This window comes from Papaver somniferum, chromosome 1, assembly GCF_003573695.1.
Source record: "Papaver somniferum cultivar HN1 chromosome 1, ASM357369v1, whole genome shotgun sequence".
Lineage (NCBI taxonomy): Eukaryota > Viridiplantae > Streptophyta > Magnoliopsida > Ranunculales > Papaveraceae > Papaver > Papaver somniferum.
Window position 1 is genome coordinate 246,642,108 of NC_039358.1, and position 15,671 is coordinate 246,657,778.

The 15,671-nt window shown below is 35.1% G+C and overlaps 1 protein-coding gene and 1 long non-coding RNA gene across 3 annotated transcripts; one reads left to right on the forward strand and one right to left on the reverse strand.

Moving 5' to 3' along the window:
* Window positions 1–6,773: 6,773 nt before the first annotated feature.
* On the forward strand, window positions 6,774–9,451 carry LOC113340135 (midasin-like). Its single transcript, XM_026585345.1, has 7 exons — window positions 6,774–6,858; window positions 7,508–7,831; window positions 7,924–8,085; window positions 8,157–8,363; window positions 8,439–8,561; window positions 8,674–9,129; window positions 9,236–9,451. Exons 2-7 carry the CDS (start codon window positions 7,562–7,564, stop codon window positions 9,410–9,412), a joined length of 1,395 nt encoding a protein of 464 aa, XP_026441130.1. The 5' UTR covers window positions 6,774–6,858; window positions 7,508–7,561; the 3' UTR covers window positions 9,413–9,451.
* Window positions 9,452–11,291: 1,840 nt separating this feature from the next.
* Window positions 11,292–13,858, reverse strand: LOC113324008. Of its 2 annotated transcripts, XR_003347909.1 has the most exons (5): window positions 13,595–13,858; window positions 13,333–13,376; window positions 13,171–13,243; window positions 12,518–13,086; window positions 11,292–11,771 (listed from the first exon to the last, which is right to left on the reverse strand). It is a non-coding gene; the product is annotated as an uncharacterized LOC113324008 (long non-coding RNA). The 2 variants fall into 2 exon arrangements; XR_003347908.1 differs by having other exon boundaries at window positions 11,292–13,086.
* Window positions 13,859–15,671: the final 1,813 nt, after the last annotated feature.

Genomic DNA, 15,671 nt, shown 5'->3' on the forward strand with positions numbered 1-15,671 from the left:
GTTAGCTGGAGCCTGTGGCCCCAGTGTGTGTTAAGGGCAGGTCAACCTTAGAAGCATAGTTCCTTTCCACTTTTAAGAGTGAGTCAATCTTGATTGTCTGTCACCAAACTTGGTCCAACGAAGTTTTTACCTGGGGATGTCCACTGGAGTTGTTTTTACGCAGATTCAAATACTCCTTTGTTGCACCAAAACTTAAGGAGCGCCTTAACAGTGTGCATGTTCTGTATACACAATGTAACATAGGCCCTGACAAACTTATCGTCTCCTAAACATGACACACAACAACCAAAGTTATTTTACATGTTAGTATTAATATAACTAAATGCAGTATCATATTATGGTGTAAACAAAGAAAAGCCGGATTAATATCAGCCGGTAACAATGTGAAAATATCATGGTAGTAAATGCAAATTATTAATGGGAAACAGATGTTTTGCCCTCAACAGATCTTTATGATCGCTACTTTTGATTTGGAATAACGAAGCAATATTGATCATGTGTTAATTAAATTTTCAGGTTTCTTTGGAATAGGCAAAAAAATACATAGCTTTTGCTCAAATCAAGCAATTTTCGAATGGTATGAACTTGCTTGGTCATGTTATCCTACGTATTACCCATTAAACTTTGGATTATATTCATTCCATCGGCAACTATTATCTCTGTTAGCATTTTGCAGCGATATTCTCTAGAAAATTAATACCCTGAAGTGTTGAGTAAACGCGAGTACCAAAAGCTCCAAAACCAATAATAATAGAGGCACAACCCACTAACATGGGACTCTGTTTATTATAAGTGAATCGCTAAACAATACTAATATTTTTACTACGTTTTAAAAGGCGGGGACTTTGACGCCAAAGGCGCACTAAGCGCAGGCCTAGCGCCTAGCAAAAAAAGAAGCGCTAAAGACGCCAATTTATGTATATTTGTGGGGTTTTCCAATTTTTCATCGGCGCCAAAGGCTCTAGGCTTTGCGCCTCGCCTCGCCCAGCGTCTATCATAACATAGATTTTACATTGATTACCATTTGTGTGTCACTATTTTTTCATAGCATGCAAATACAGCAAAAGTTTTTCATTCTTTTCAGCAAGATCTTGGCAGTCTCTCTAGAAAACGAATCAATAGAAAATAAGCTAAAAGCACATTCCTGTATTCACTGTAAGAACTATGTGAAAGTGATTAAAAACTATTTATCGTAAACCCAAAAATAGACACTGATCGCAGACAACGACAAACGGTTTCCTTGTGAAAATTTCTTAGGGTTACATCGCAGTTTTAAAAAGATACCGTTAAACCTTGAGATGTTAAAGTGGCACCATACCTGGACAAAGGTCAATTCAGCATAAACCATTGCTTCTTAGGATTCAAGGAGATCACTTATATCCTCCAAATTAATCATTAATATTCGGTGTTTTCTCTCTTTGAGCGAGCATCACTCCGACGTTCCACCAAATTCCTGATATATAATATAGCAAATGATGAAATTTCCTACAAGGGTAAGAAGAATTTTGGGAACTTAAGGTGCATAATGGAATTCAATAATTTGATTTCAACATTAGAGAAGAGCAACTGGAGTCAAATCAGGACATTAGTTTCTCCTAAGGAAAACATACGAGGCAAAATCTAGGAAAATCATAAGATGGCAAGAAATCGGTTGAATACTTCAAGGACAAAAGAATCTGCACCACAAGGCACACCATACACAGACGGATACTAATGGTACAAAATCAGTAATTTTTTAGTTGTAGGAAATCCCACAACTACACCCTAATGATAATCTATCAATATTACTAAAAAATCGTCATGAAAATACCAAAGAGGTTTTATTAAGTTTAGAAATCAATACAAAGAGATGAGATAAAACCCTAACTTGAGAAGCAGATAATTTTGTCTCTCCTAAATATCTTATCCTAACTACCAAAAGGATCTCCCTCACTACAATGGGTGTTGGTCTTTTATATAGGAATTTACATAGTGATGGACAGCTAATAAAGCCCTTATTTTCGGATCTGACGTGCGTCATTGACACGCTTATATTGATACTTTTCGCACGTGATTTATAACACTGCATGACTCTTCACACTTTACTCGTGACTTGGTGATATCACCAGATTCGTCATATTGGATATGCTGTGTGCGATTGCATTTGCAGGACTTAATGAATCGCATGCTTAATTTGCACACCACCATTATAAGATATCTCACAATGAAGTGATGAACCACGGAGAAATAGTATCACACAAAAACGAAGGCACAAAGACATGCAAGGAGAGAATGAGAATGAGGGGTTTTAATACCAAGATATGTCGAATTAGCAAGGAGATGAATGCATACATGATACATATATTAATATATCATGGACAGCACCATAAATATAACTACATAAACACACAAATTAGCTTCGTCAATATCTTGAACCCTCTGCTGCAATATTGAGATACTCGAGAGAGAGAGAGAGAGTTGTAACAGAATCAATTAAATGTGTAGAACGTTCTATTAGGATGAGCAATAATTATAAAAGTATATGCATTACAGGATTACTTTGTGTATTAAAGGAAGAAAAGTTAGTTAACAGTATTAATCTAAAAAAGAGAAATCAGAAGAAGTGAGGAGGTGGCGGACACAAAAGTATTTCTTTCTTTCGAGAAACAAACGATAAAGAATCTTAAGTTAGGGAAGGGTAAGAGTCGGGGTTAACAGGGGCTAGTTTGAGCTCGGCTACGTTCAAGGTTAGGGATTTACCGTGTAGAGACATATTGGGAGGTCCCGGACATAATCTCTGTCATTCAAAATTTCGGACGATTTATACCGCTCTTTGACCCACATATATATACACACCACCTTTTCTTAGAACATTGAGCTCGGCTACGTCCAAGGTTAGGGGTTTGCCGTGTAGAGACATATTAAGAGGTCCCGCACATAATTTCTGTCATTCGAAATTCCGGATGATTTCACCCGCTCTTTGATCCACATACATACACACCACCTTTCCTTAGAAATTGAATGAAAGGTCCCGGACATAATCTATGCCATTCAAAATTATGGACGATCTCAACCGCTTTTTGACCGACATACATACACACCACCTTTCCTTAGAACATTGATTATGCATGAAGTGTTTGATAATATGTATCATTGAATGGGAGAAATTTGTGAAGAATATCATTGAAAACTTGAAAGTCTCCATAACCAAGTAAGAAATATCCCTAATGATTGTGATGATGTGATGGAACTAATGATATCAATTTATTTGACGGGTATGAGGATATGCTTTGAAGAATTCGGGGACGAATTTATTCAAAGAAGGGGAGGATGATGCATTGTGGATGCCCCTTATCAATGTTGAAGCATAATTTATACTCCATCTTTGAAACATTTTGAATCTGCCAATAATGGTCTTGGGGCTAGTATAAATTAGAATGGATAAGGTTAGAGGAGGGAGGTTGGATTTAGACATTTGTGTGAGAATGAGAATGGTCTCTTCTTTTTCAAACCTAATTGTTGTCTCTATGGGGAATTAGATCATCTAATTATAGAGCCTCAAGTAGATGCCTCTTAGTTTCTTTTAGTTTCCAATTTAAGTTTAAGAGAAACTATAATTAAGTTGTAAGGTAAGAATCAACATTTTTAGTGAATGAGACCTAAATCCTTGAAGAGCCAACTATAAGTTGTAAGTAATATGCCATCTACATAGACATGGATAATAGTGATAAAAGGGACAACTTTGTAGATGAATAAGGAAGTGTCAGCTGAAGAAATAACAAAACCAAGAGAAATCAGAACTTCAGCAAGCTTAGCATACCAGGCCCTTGGTTCTTGCTTGAGGCCATCTATTAATTTGTGAAGCAGACAAACATGATTAGGATATTTAGGATTAGTAAAACCAGATGGTTGATCCATGAATACCTGTTCTTGTAAATCACCATGGAGAAATGCATTACTCACATCCAGTTGAGTAATGGACTAGTTAAATTGAACTGCAATGGCAAGAAGAATTCTAACAGTGGTTTGATTTACAACAGGACTAAAATTTTCTGTAAAGTCAAGGCATGATTTCCGATGAAACCTTTTTGCCATGTTCCTAAAAGAAAATTGCTCTTCACTTGAGATCTTTATCGGCTTGTGTAAAACAAGTTGGAGTTGGAGGATCTTTGTCACTTAAAAATGTTGCAAGAAATAGATGTTTAGTAGCGAACATATTTTTAGGTTTGGACACACTTATCTTAGTTGTATTCATAATGGAATGATCATTTGTAGGAATAACATGGGAGTGTAAAGAAGGTGTAGTGGGTAATGAAATAGAATCAGAAGAAGATGCAGGTGTTGGAAAAGTAGGAGAACAAGGTAACTGGGATTCAGAATGAGGAGATAACAAAAAAAGATGACTAGTCTTAAAGGTAAAACTAGATTCATTAAAAAGTACATGTACTGATATATAGACTCTGCCTGTAGTGAAGTCATGGCAGATGTATCCTACTAACTGTATCATAAGAAGACTCAATGCTTGCTCCTTGGTTGTAATTTATTGGTGGTATATGGTTTCAACCATGGAAAGCATGAAACCAAATACCTTAAGGAAATCATAGTATGGAGACTTATAAAACAGACATTCAAAAGGAGATATAAAGTTTAAAGATATATTGGATAACCTGTTAATAAGATAGTTGGCAGTTTGGAAAGCCTCAACACAAAAAATTACAGGAAGATCGGATTAGATTAAGAGAGTTCTACCAATTTCTAAAATGCGTTTATGTTTAACATCGCTACACCGTTCTGTTCTGGTGTGTGGGGACAAGATAAATCATGAGTCATCCCATTATGAAGTAGATGATCATTAAGGTAAATTCACCACCACTATCAATTCTAATACATTTAATAGGTAGAGAAAGAAGATTTTCAATTTGAGTAACAAATGTAAAGACCCTCAAGCCCGTAAATCTATTAGACCGGTAAAGAGTCGATCTAGAGATACCAAGAGTCGATTTAGCCGTTAATGACATGATTAGTTAATATAGATTTTATAGAAATTAATCTATCAACTATAAGACACGAAACTATTCCATTGGTTAGATCTTGAAAAGTTACGCAAAATGGACTACTCGAACGTGTCAATCGAGTATCGGATGAAGAAGATATCATCAGTTTAGTATGAAAGAAAAAATAATATTTTTATTTTAAACGAACCGGCTTCCCATATCTTAATCTTTGGGTGTATCACTAATTTTGACTTGGTCTTATCGACACCAAGTCGAGAATAGATTCATTTTAGTTTCTTTCTTCTTCTTCTTCTCGTTTCTTCTTATCTTTCCTTCAATCTATTGTAGTCGGTGGTGATGGTGATGGTGTCTGTTGATTCAAACTCGAATGAGGAAGTGAATTATGAAATGGGGTTTCTTAATAAGTTCAGAGAAGATGAATTGATTATTAAGAAAGGTGATTTGAGATGGGTATTGATCAATTGAATTAATTAAAGTTAGGGAATGATGTAGGAGACTGTGAAGGAGGAAGGGCAGGGCAATCAACAGGGTCAGACCCACAAGAAGCAGAAACTATAGGTGTGATACAGGAGACTATTTGCGCCAAAGAAAAGAATATTCAAAGCTTGTGAAAGTATCTTCAACACATCCATGGAAAAAATGAAGACATCTCGTGGCGTGCTAAAGCTTGTCTCAATGAATCAAACAGAGTAGTTCATCTCTGTACCAATTTTTTGGGTTTCTTCTTTGTCCCTAGACTAGGAAATCAAGTTACAGATATTTTGGCAAAGTTTGTTAGGCCTTTAAATTCAATTGTTGAATGGGAATACCCCTCCGCCTGTTTTTAGTCTAAGGAAACTTTTGATAGATAAATCTAATATCGGGACTCTTACAATCCCAGATTAGATGGCTTTACTACTTTTGTAACCATGACTCTTTCTGAATCTTAGTCTTTTAATGAAATTTCTTATTTATATATAAAAAAAATTGGGTCTGATTCCGCGGTACCCAGAAGGAAGAGGAAAATGGCGTGTTGAGAAGTAGTTCACAAGATTTGCACCAAATTATGGGACGTGGTGGTTAGGCCCATAAGGTAAGCTTGACAATTCCTTATCTTTGAACCCTGTTTTTAGGCATACAAAAAATTTTAAGGCATACAAAATGACTGAACTAACTACGGTGGTGATAAGGGATACCTAAAGATCGGTAAATTACTTAGTTACCCTCTATTAATTTTGTAATATAATTTTTTTAAAAAAATTAATACTTTCTAATACTTTTTCATTTTTTTAAACTTTTTTTAAAATTAATTTTTTGATCTTTCTTTTCTTAAAATTATTATTAAAAATAAATATATTTTTCTAATTATCTTAGATTTTTTTTTAATTTCTGTTGTATAATTTTTAAAAAATGGTTATTTTTAATTTTTAGATGTATTTAAAAATAAAACTTAAAAAACAAAATAAAATTGAAAAAATACTTTCCTTTCTAATTTATTAATAATATACTTTTTATTTTTTAATGATTTTTTATTTGAAAGCTTTTTCAAAAATAATTTATTTATTTAAAAAATTAAACTTTTCTAAGAAAACCAAAAAAAGAAATTTAATTAAAAAAAAAGGAAAGTTTTGTTATTAATTAAAATATATAGATAAGAGATTTCGAAAAATTAGTATCGTACGCATTTGTCCTTATTTGATATGTCGTGAAATTTTTCAATATGCCCTAAAATATAGTCGTTATCTTTTATAGGTTTTTCTGGAAGCGCCGTTTGCGTCAAAAACTCCTCAGAACTTCTTCTACGGAGGGTAAAATACAAATTTCCGGCTACACGAAACCCCTCTTTGTTCTCTCAGACGAAGAAGGAAGTTGAAGTTTAAGAACTGTGAGTTTCGAATCCGTCTACAGTTTGATTTAAACTGGAATGTCTTCAATTGTTTCAGATCCCCTTATGTTTAATGTCCTTTTAGTTTGTAATTAGGTTATTGTTTTAATCCAAGTTTTTGTTCATCTGTATGAGACTTTGTTAAGAGTTGTTGAGTATTTGAGTTCCATCGATCATTGTTTGAGGTTAAACCATGCTGATTTTTGATGTTTATTGTTGGAATTTAGGTTTGTTTTCATCCAAGTGTTTGCATGAGAATTTTGTAGTCATTTTTTCAGCTGATTCTTAAATTGAATTGGATCTAATGTGTTATTTACATTGATAACAACTCAAACTGCTTGATAATCTGGAAATTAATCAGTCTCTTATAGAAATTATTAATTCGGGAAGTTTAATCAGTTAACAACAATAACACAACTCAACTTGATAAAGAATGAAACTCATAATCAATGCGTCTTAAACTAATTGTACGATAGACATCATCTTTAAAACAGCTAGTTCAGTGAGTGTAATAATCAGTAAGGATTATTATTGTAAAGAAGCCAACAGGAGAAGCCATGCCTTTAATACACACTATGTATCTCACACTTATCTTTGTTTCATTTATTATTTGTCAAAAAAAAAAACTCTGAAACTCAGTTTTGTGCAGGTTATTATTGGTTAAACAAACAAGTAGGCAACAACTCTGATGTTTTGAGCTACCATGGAGGATACATGGATAGACAGATACTTTGATAGGTTAAGTCTTAAAGTAACACATGAGGGTTCCCCAAAACAACTTATATATCCAAGATCTGGAATCAAGGAACAACCAATAGATTTAGACTCTTCACTTAAGATGTTTTTCCAAGAAGTAGCATTTGTTGCGGATGATTGGAAGGATGTCCGCAGAAAGTACGATGACAGGAGGTCATTCCATAGGTTTCTTCGGATGTTAGAAAAAACTGGCCTGGACAAGTATGCACTCAATCAGGTATGCAACTAAGGTCACCTTATGTTTATACGTCGCATCTCTGCCTTTTTTTCAAGTTCAAGTCTCGTTCATATTTTAATGGGTACGTACAGGATATTGACATCAGTATTAGTTACCAGCCAAATAGATGGCATTCTCTTGATGCTCAGTCGTATGTTATGGATGCAAATGAATGCTATAGTGGAAGCTTGTCGTTGTTGCAACTTATGCAAAGAATTTGTTCAGAATCTGGCGATGATTTCAGGCGAGAGCAGGTAATTAATATTTTGATATAGGATAGGATTTGACATCTTTTGTCTGATGTTATGTCTGTGTCTCTTCACAGGCTAAGTTGTTGGAGTCTTTCCTCGGTGACCTCATCAAGATACAACAGGAGCAGCGGTTTGTTGCATATAGTTTCTCTGAGCATCTGGAACAATTGAGAAAATCTGATACAGCTGCATTTTCTTCCGATGCTGTTGATGATCATGGAGATAGGCACAAGTGTCCTCTTACCCACAACACCGTGGTCTCCTGTCTGTGGCAACAAAAGGTAAGTCGTTATCCTTCGGAATTAACAAGTATCTTGGCTAATTCCGAATTCCTTAACCTTCTTTTGATATTTCAGCATCTATTCGATAGTCTGTATATCATGTCACGTGAATCGGCCTGGTTGCTGAAGAAACTCAAAAAGTCCAACAAGATTCTTGACATCATCGCGGTTTTTATTTCAGAGTTCAAGGAATCAAAGGTACGTAAGATTGTACATCCATTTGTACTCATTGAGACCATTGAATCTTATAAATTAGTATCCTCTTCCTTTTTTTTGTTTAAATATATATATAATTGAGTTTCTGTTCTAGGAATTGTTGGATCGGTATCTTTTCGATGAAGCTGGCCTCTTTCATAATCATCCGGTTCAATTGGTTTTGGGTGATAATCATACAATATTAGAAGCCTTTGGAGGGTGCATAAAAAATCTCCAGGAGCAAGGCGTTGAAAGAAAATCTGTCGATGAAACGCTGCTTGGATGTTTTATAGATGTAGTCAATATGTACTACAACCGTGCAGAGCCAGGCAATCCGTCTGGTGACACCTGTTCTTCCCTTCAATATTTGTTTTCTGAGGCTGCTGAGAAAATATCAGAGCTGATATATGAAGCAGTAGAGAAGCTAATTTCAGTCAGGTCTTCTGATCTTACCACCGGAGGCTCTCCACTTGGATGTATCGCTTTGTGGAGAATTCTGTTTGAATCATCTCTAATTAATCTTCGGTTGGATCACATATGTAAAAACCACAGTGAAACAGTCAAACTCGGGGTATGTAACACATTCTTTTCTCACCAGTTTATACCTTAATCATGATTCCATTAAAATTGTACCAGTTGTTTCGCGCATGCGCTCATCTGAATTGAATGTATTACAGGCTAAACTGTTAGACACTGCCACAAATAATCAACTGGATCAAATTGGGCTGGCGATTAATAAACTATTGACTGTTGGGGAAAGTGTCCTAGTTGAATTTATCGCCATGCACAAAACGGTATATACTCGATCTTTTAACTTTGTCCACTGGAATCATACACTTTTTATTATGTTTTAGTACCATGAGACATCAGGCTACTAGAAAATTTTGGCGACTATTGGGTAACGTTAGCTAATGAAAAGCTTGAATAAAATGGGACTGCATTCTGTAGAAGCGGATTTTATCACTTTGTTTTTATCTTCTTTATCTTCTTTATTTTTTATCTTCTTTATTTGGGGGGGGGGGGGTCAACTGCCCCTCTACTGACCAAAGTTTTTATCTTCTTTATTTTTTATTTAAAACTTTGTTTCACCACTTTTAAAATCAGTCCATAAAAACACCCTCATATTTGTTAAGAATGCAAACTTGATTTTAGTTTAGAAGTGTCTAGAATTATCTAGGCCCAACTAGTCTATTGTATATTAGTCCATAAATTGTAGCCCATCTAGAGACTTCATGGCTATTAGAGCCCAAGTTCTCTAGAATATTCTAGTTAGTTGTAAAGTGAATGAGTCATGAATATTCTAGACAAAACTAGAGTAGTGAAGAGTTGGTTAAGAGCTCCTATAAATAGGGCAATAGTCATCATGGGGAAGATGTAATTGAGTGAAAACCAAAGTTAGTGGCAAGGTGAGAATCAAAGTGAGTTCATGTAAGAAGTTGTATGTACAACTATAGTTTTGAGAGTGAAATAAAAATTCAGTTTTTTCATTGAGTGTTGTGAGCCCATTTTCAAATCATTCAATACCCATTTAGCCCATTAACTCCAAAATCATTTTCAACAAAGTGGTATCAGAGCCATAAGACCCTAATGGCTAGTGAAATGTTTTCTTTTCTCGTCCCTAAACTCACTAAAGATGACTATGAAAATTGGAGCATCCAAATGAAGGCGTTACTAGGTTCGCAAGATGCTTGGGAGATAGTAGAGAAAGGTTATGTTGAACCGGAAAATGAAGCGGCGCTTCCGCAAAATGAAAAAGATGCGCTGCGCATTTCAAGAAAGAGAGACAAGAAGGCTCTTTACCTCATCTATCAAGGAATGGATTAGTCGTCATTCGAGAAGATATCGAGAGTTGTTAATGCAAAGCAAGCACGGGAGATTTCGCAAAATTCATTCAAAGGCGTGGACAAAGTAAAGAAGGTGCGGTTGCAAACTCTAAGAGGTGAGTTCGAATCTCTCTCCATGAAAGAGTCCGAATTAATATCGGATTATTTTTCAAGAGTTTTAGTTGTTGTTAATCAAGTAAGAAGAAATGGCGAGGTCATGGGTGATAGTCGTGTGATCGAAAAAATACTACGATCACTTGTTCCTAAATTCGACTATATCGTCGTTGCAATCGAGGAGTCCAAAGACGTTGAATCCATGACCGTGGATGAGCTCTTGGGATCTCTTCAAGCCCATGAAGAAAGAATCAGAAATAGAAATAAAGAGGGAGCGGTAGAACAAGTTATACAAGCTAAGCTTACTTTAAAAGACAAAGGAAAGAGCTCTAGTAGTAATGCTAGAGGAGGAGGACGCGGCTACTACAGCGGAAGAGAAAGAGGCAAGCAAAATAACGATGATCAGAGAGGCCAGAGGTCAAGCTCCACAAGAGGTCGTGGCAGAGGAAATAATTCATGGCGCAACAATAATAGTCCAAGGTATGACAAATCTCAAGTCGAATGCTATAACTGTCATAAGCTTGGTCATTATGCTTCGGACTGTCGATCTTCTTCAAATAATGTCGAGGACAGAGCAAACTACGCTAGTAAAGAAAATCAAGAAGACCAGACCTTGTTGGTGGCATGCAAAGGAGGTGACTATGATGAAAACTGTACATGGGTGCTTGATACGGGAGCAAGCAACCATATGTGCGGCATGAAGGAGAAATTCGTGGAGCTTGATGAATCAGTTTCCGGCAATGAGACTAGTCATTTCAATAACAAATATCATCATCTCCAAAATAAATAAATAATATTAGTTGAACAAAAAATAATTAGCCATTAAAAAAATTGTTGAACTAATATACAAACTAAAAAACACCTGCAAGTAAAAAGATAATACCAAGAATAGTCTAAAACATTAATGTGACAAACAACAACTGGTCCAACATTCAAGATTAAGTTGATCCATCAGCCGTACTGTAACTTAGCCCGAGTGTACCCATCAGATTCTCTGCATGTTTTGTGTGAACTTTTCATTATCTTCTTTCAGCTTTTTGAAAATCTCATTTTGTGCACATATTTGGTCAGCCAACGCTTGTATCATTGCTTGAAGTCCTTCACTGTTAGAATCAGCAGTGGTTGTAGCACATCATCGTCTTCGCTTTCTCTTCAAAACTTGAGCACATACTTCTGCCTCAGTGGGTGGTGGAGCTCCCTCCTTGCTGCAATAGCTCATTCATCCTCAGTGGGCGGTGGAGCTCCCTCCTTGCTGCAATAGCTCATTCATCGTTTCCTATATAAAGATACACGGTAGAGTAAAAAATTAGCAAGTGCACCAGAATGTCAAACAGGTAGGTAATTCTAATGATATAAAACATAATAACTAAGAAAAGATAACAAATATTGATTAACTGGGTTTCTGAATCCTATTAGCTTAGACACAGACAACACAAATAAACACTAATAATATCTACTTATCCATCTGATGCAGGCTTCATCAGAAATCCAAACAACTCCACACGTTCCTTTAGTGAGGGTATCATAAAAGGTTTGGATCTCAATTTCTCCAGACCAACACATCGGGGGAACTTTAGATTAACTCTACAAAGAAAAGCAGGTCTAAGGAAACGAGAAGGGCATAACACCCAACTCACATTTTATATTGCACGAGAAATTCCAACCAACTAATGTTATCCTTAAAATAAAAAGATGGGTTTGCTTATACTCTCCTTTCTGAACGTTTCTTCATAGAGCATGTGGATACTTGTTCTTCTTGCTGCTACCACTTACTCTCTAGAGGTGTAAGTGGATTAAGGTTGCAGAAAGGTTTGGTTAAACAAAATTGAGGGCTGATTAGGTAGAAGAGAGATTCAGAACGGTTATGTGAATGATGAGTGTAAGTCTGGATTGTTGGTTACCATGTGAGAAGCTATAAGACTAAGAATATAATGTCCAAACATTTAGATTAACGGTACATTCAGTCACTTGATTGTACATTTAATCATGTATTTGGTTCATTATCTAAAAAACATAACTTACTTTAGCTGGCAAAAGTCGGTGCCATCTGAAGTATCCAATCCTTCCTTTTGTAGAAGTCTGTGCCGAAATTCAAGATAACAAGCAAATACTCTATATTATAGTACCTAAAATTAATACGACATTTCCATATTCTAAAGAACATTATCTGCTTACCATGAGGGAAAACAAGTAAAACTGGATTAAGAATTTTATCACAAAAGTTCGAAACAAAACACCATAATGGAGTTAGAGCATGTTTTTGAAGGAATGGGATTTTTCCTTGAATCGACAGGATTGACACGAGGTATCAAGAATCAAATTTTCACTAAGGGTCGACCCAATCATAAAACATTAGCATAGGTACGAAAGGAAATTCATTTTCTTTTGCTCTGGACAACTACAACAAAAACTCATCAAACATTTCATTGACTGTTGGCATAATTGAAAGCTAGGCATAGAAATAGCAGAAAACCTCCTACCTGTGCGATAATATAACTTGTAATCTTAGAAAAAATTTCACAAAATAAACCTTATCTTGATCAAACGACCATGTTGTTAACCTTCTCCTTATGCTATACTTTGCTCCACTTCTGTACAAATCACAGAACAAAACAACGCATTATAAAATAAAATTCTAAAATTCATCACTAAAGAAGAACCAGTCATGAACATACCTTCTTCTTTGTTTACCACCGCCAGATTTAGCTTGCTTTGAAGGTGGTACTGGAGCTTTCTCCTTTTTAGTGCCTGAATTAAAAAAAAAAATACACAGACTCAGTAAAATAAAACCAAGAAAACTAAATAGATGAAATGATGAACAAATGCAGAGTACCAACCATCGATTTGCAATGACTAAGTCCTGTACTCTGAAAAATTAACCCTGAAGGAGAAATCAAAAACCTTATTAGAAATCGGCATCCTAATTAGAGATCAAAACCCTAATAAAGCAATCGGCAGAAGAGTAGACCAAAAATCAAAACCCTAAGGAAGAAATCGACAGAGGATGAGAAAAAAAATATATAAATCAAAACCCTAATTAGAGATTAATACAGAGTAGAAACTTAAGATCAGACGAAATTTAATTTGTAAAAAACTTACCATTGATTAAGCATCAAAGAAACCTGTAGATGTCGGGAATCCCAAAGGGATGAGTTTGTGTTCGCGATTGGGGTTGAAGTTGGTCTATTGGTAATGACGGACCTTCAATTTGCTGTCTGGGAGAAGAATCAGACGACATTTGAAAGAGAGATAGTGGTGATACTTAGGGAGTGATAGAAGATGGGTTCTGTTTTTTGTTTGTTTGATAACAGTGACGGAAGGAGAGCCGGAGAAAGAGAGAGAGATACGAGCGATGGGAAAAAAGAGAAGAGGAAAAGTGAAGTGAGAGAAAGAAAAAGGATCTTGATTAAAGTTATCGATGGCCAATGTCAGTGTAAGGTGTAGTCATACGGATTACGAAATTTACTGAGCGGTGGATATATGTCTTGGAGTACTCATATGGATCAAGTAAGTATACGTGTGAGAAGCATGAGGTTCAGATGAGATCACACGAATTCATGAATCATATTTTCTCTTGGATTCGACTTATATAAAACACTAGGCATATCCGATGAAATTTGCCCATCTCAAAGTCGGGATGAATTTTATAATCGATGTATATAAATTTTAAAAGCATAGCCAATGAAAACGAACAATATTATCTTTATCGAATTTGTACACAACAAAGCCGACATATGTATACCTGAATGAGAAGGAATGTAAAGAATGAGAATGAACACACGATTATTATTGAACCGAAAATAATCTTAAAAATTATAAGACCGAAAATTAATTCGAAAAATGAAAATTAATCAAAATAATGAGAAAGGATCCGACAAATGAAAACGAGTCCAAAGAATGGGAAGGAATCCAATAATTGTTATTGAACATTTCGGATAGACATAACTCTGGACGGTAAAGAAAAAAATTAGAAAAAAAAAAGAATATGAGTGATAAGAAACTGAATTTGAGAATTACATGTGCACAAAATAATGAATTCGTTATTGATGGAAACGACTTAGCTTGAAATTTCAACAAAGCCTTGACATGCATCCTTGTGTAAGGGGGACCTTCAACAGCTCTACGGTTCATATCTTACTCTCGGAGTAGTAGTTGCATATAGGTTGAGTCCCTTCGTATTTTCAGTTTTTTTCAACATATGGTGAGGATTAAAGACTTCTCTCGGGAATCGAGAAGGACAAATAAAAATGTAATTTCTAGTTACACATGTTCTTTAAAGGACATGTTAACCCGATTGAATCTAAAGTATAAAACTCTCTTAAGTTGATTTAGTGTATATGATAATTTTTAAAATAGTTAACCTTTGAATGATAGTAATTTATTAGGCTCAATTAGATAAATCCGCAAAACTTGTAGAGCTGAGTGTCCTTGGGGATTCACAATTAACTTGCGAAACCTATGACTAGGTTACTAAATATTCTTTCAGGACAAATTTGTAAAATTGGGATTTAAATTGTACTTAATTTTCCGTCAACATTAGTAGGCCACACTTACCTTACTGATTATTAAAAAACTCAATCCAATTAAATTAAGTTTACTCCATTCCATTGATATTGCTAGATAATGCTCAGTATGACTGATTAGACGGTTGATTCCTCATAATTCACTTCAATCATATCAAACTTTTCCGCCACACTTATCTTAACTAATTATCCATGAATTCAATCCAATTTACTTTTTTTTTTTTATATCAAAGTAACTAGATTTTGCTCTAATTATACTTAATATGACTGATTTATCTATGCTCATAGTACTGAGATTTGTTAGAGTAAATGGACATTAGATTTCGAAATTCTTAGAACATTTTGTGCAATGTCGTAAGAGTAAAATCAAATGGCATATACTAATTCGATTTAAGTAAATCGGGTTAGATTCATGGAAGAATATTTCTGAAGGATATTTGTTTTTCTATTAACTTTAAATTGAGCGGGATGAAAATTAAATGGAAAATTATTTAGACGGGATTATTAATTCACACTCGGTGTGAATTTGTTTAACTGTATAAAGAGCCATAAAATCACGAAAAATTGCATCCACTTTCGTCTGTATCTTACTAATTTTTCCAATAACGTCGCCAGGACAATTATAGATGGTCATGTTTTCTTTTGGCGATTAC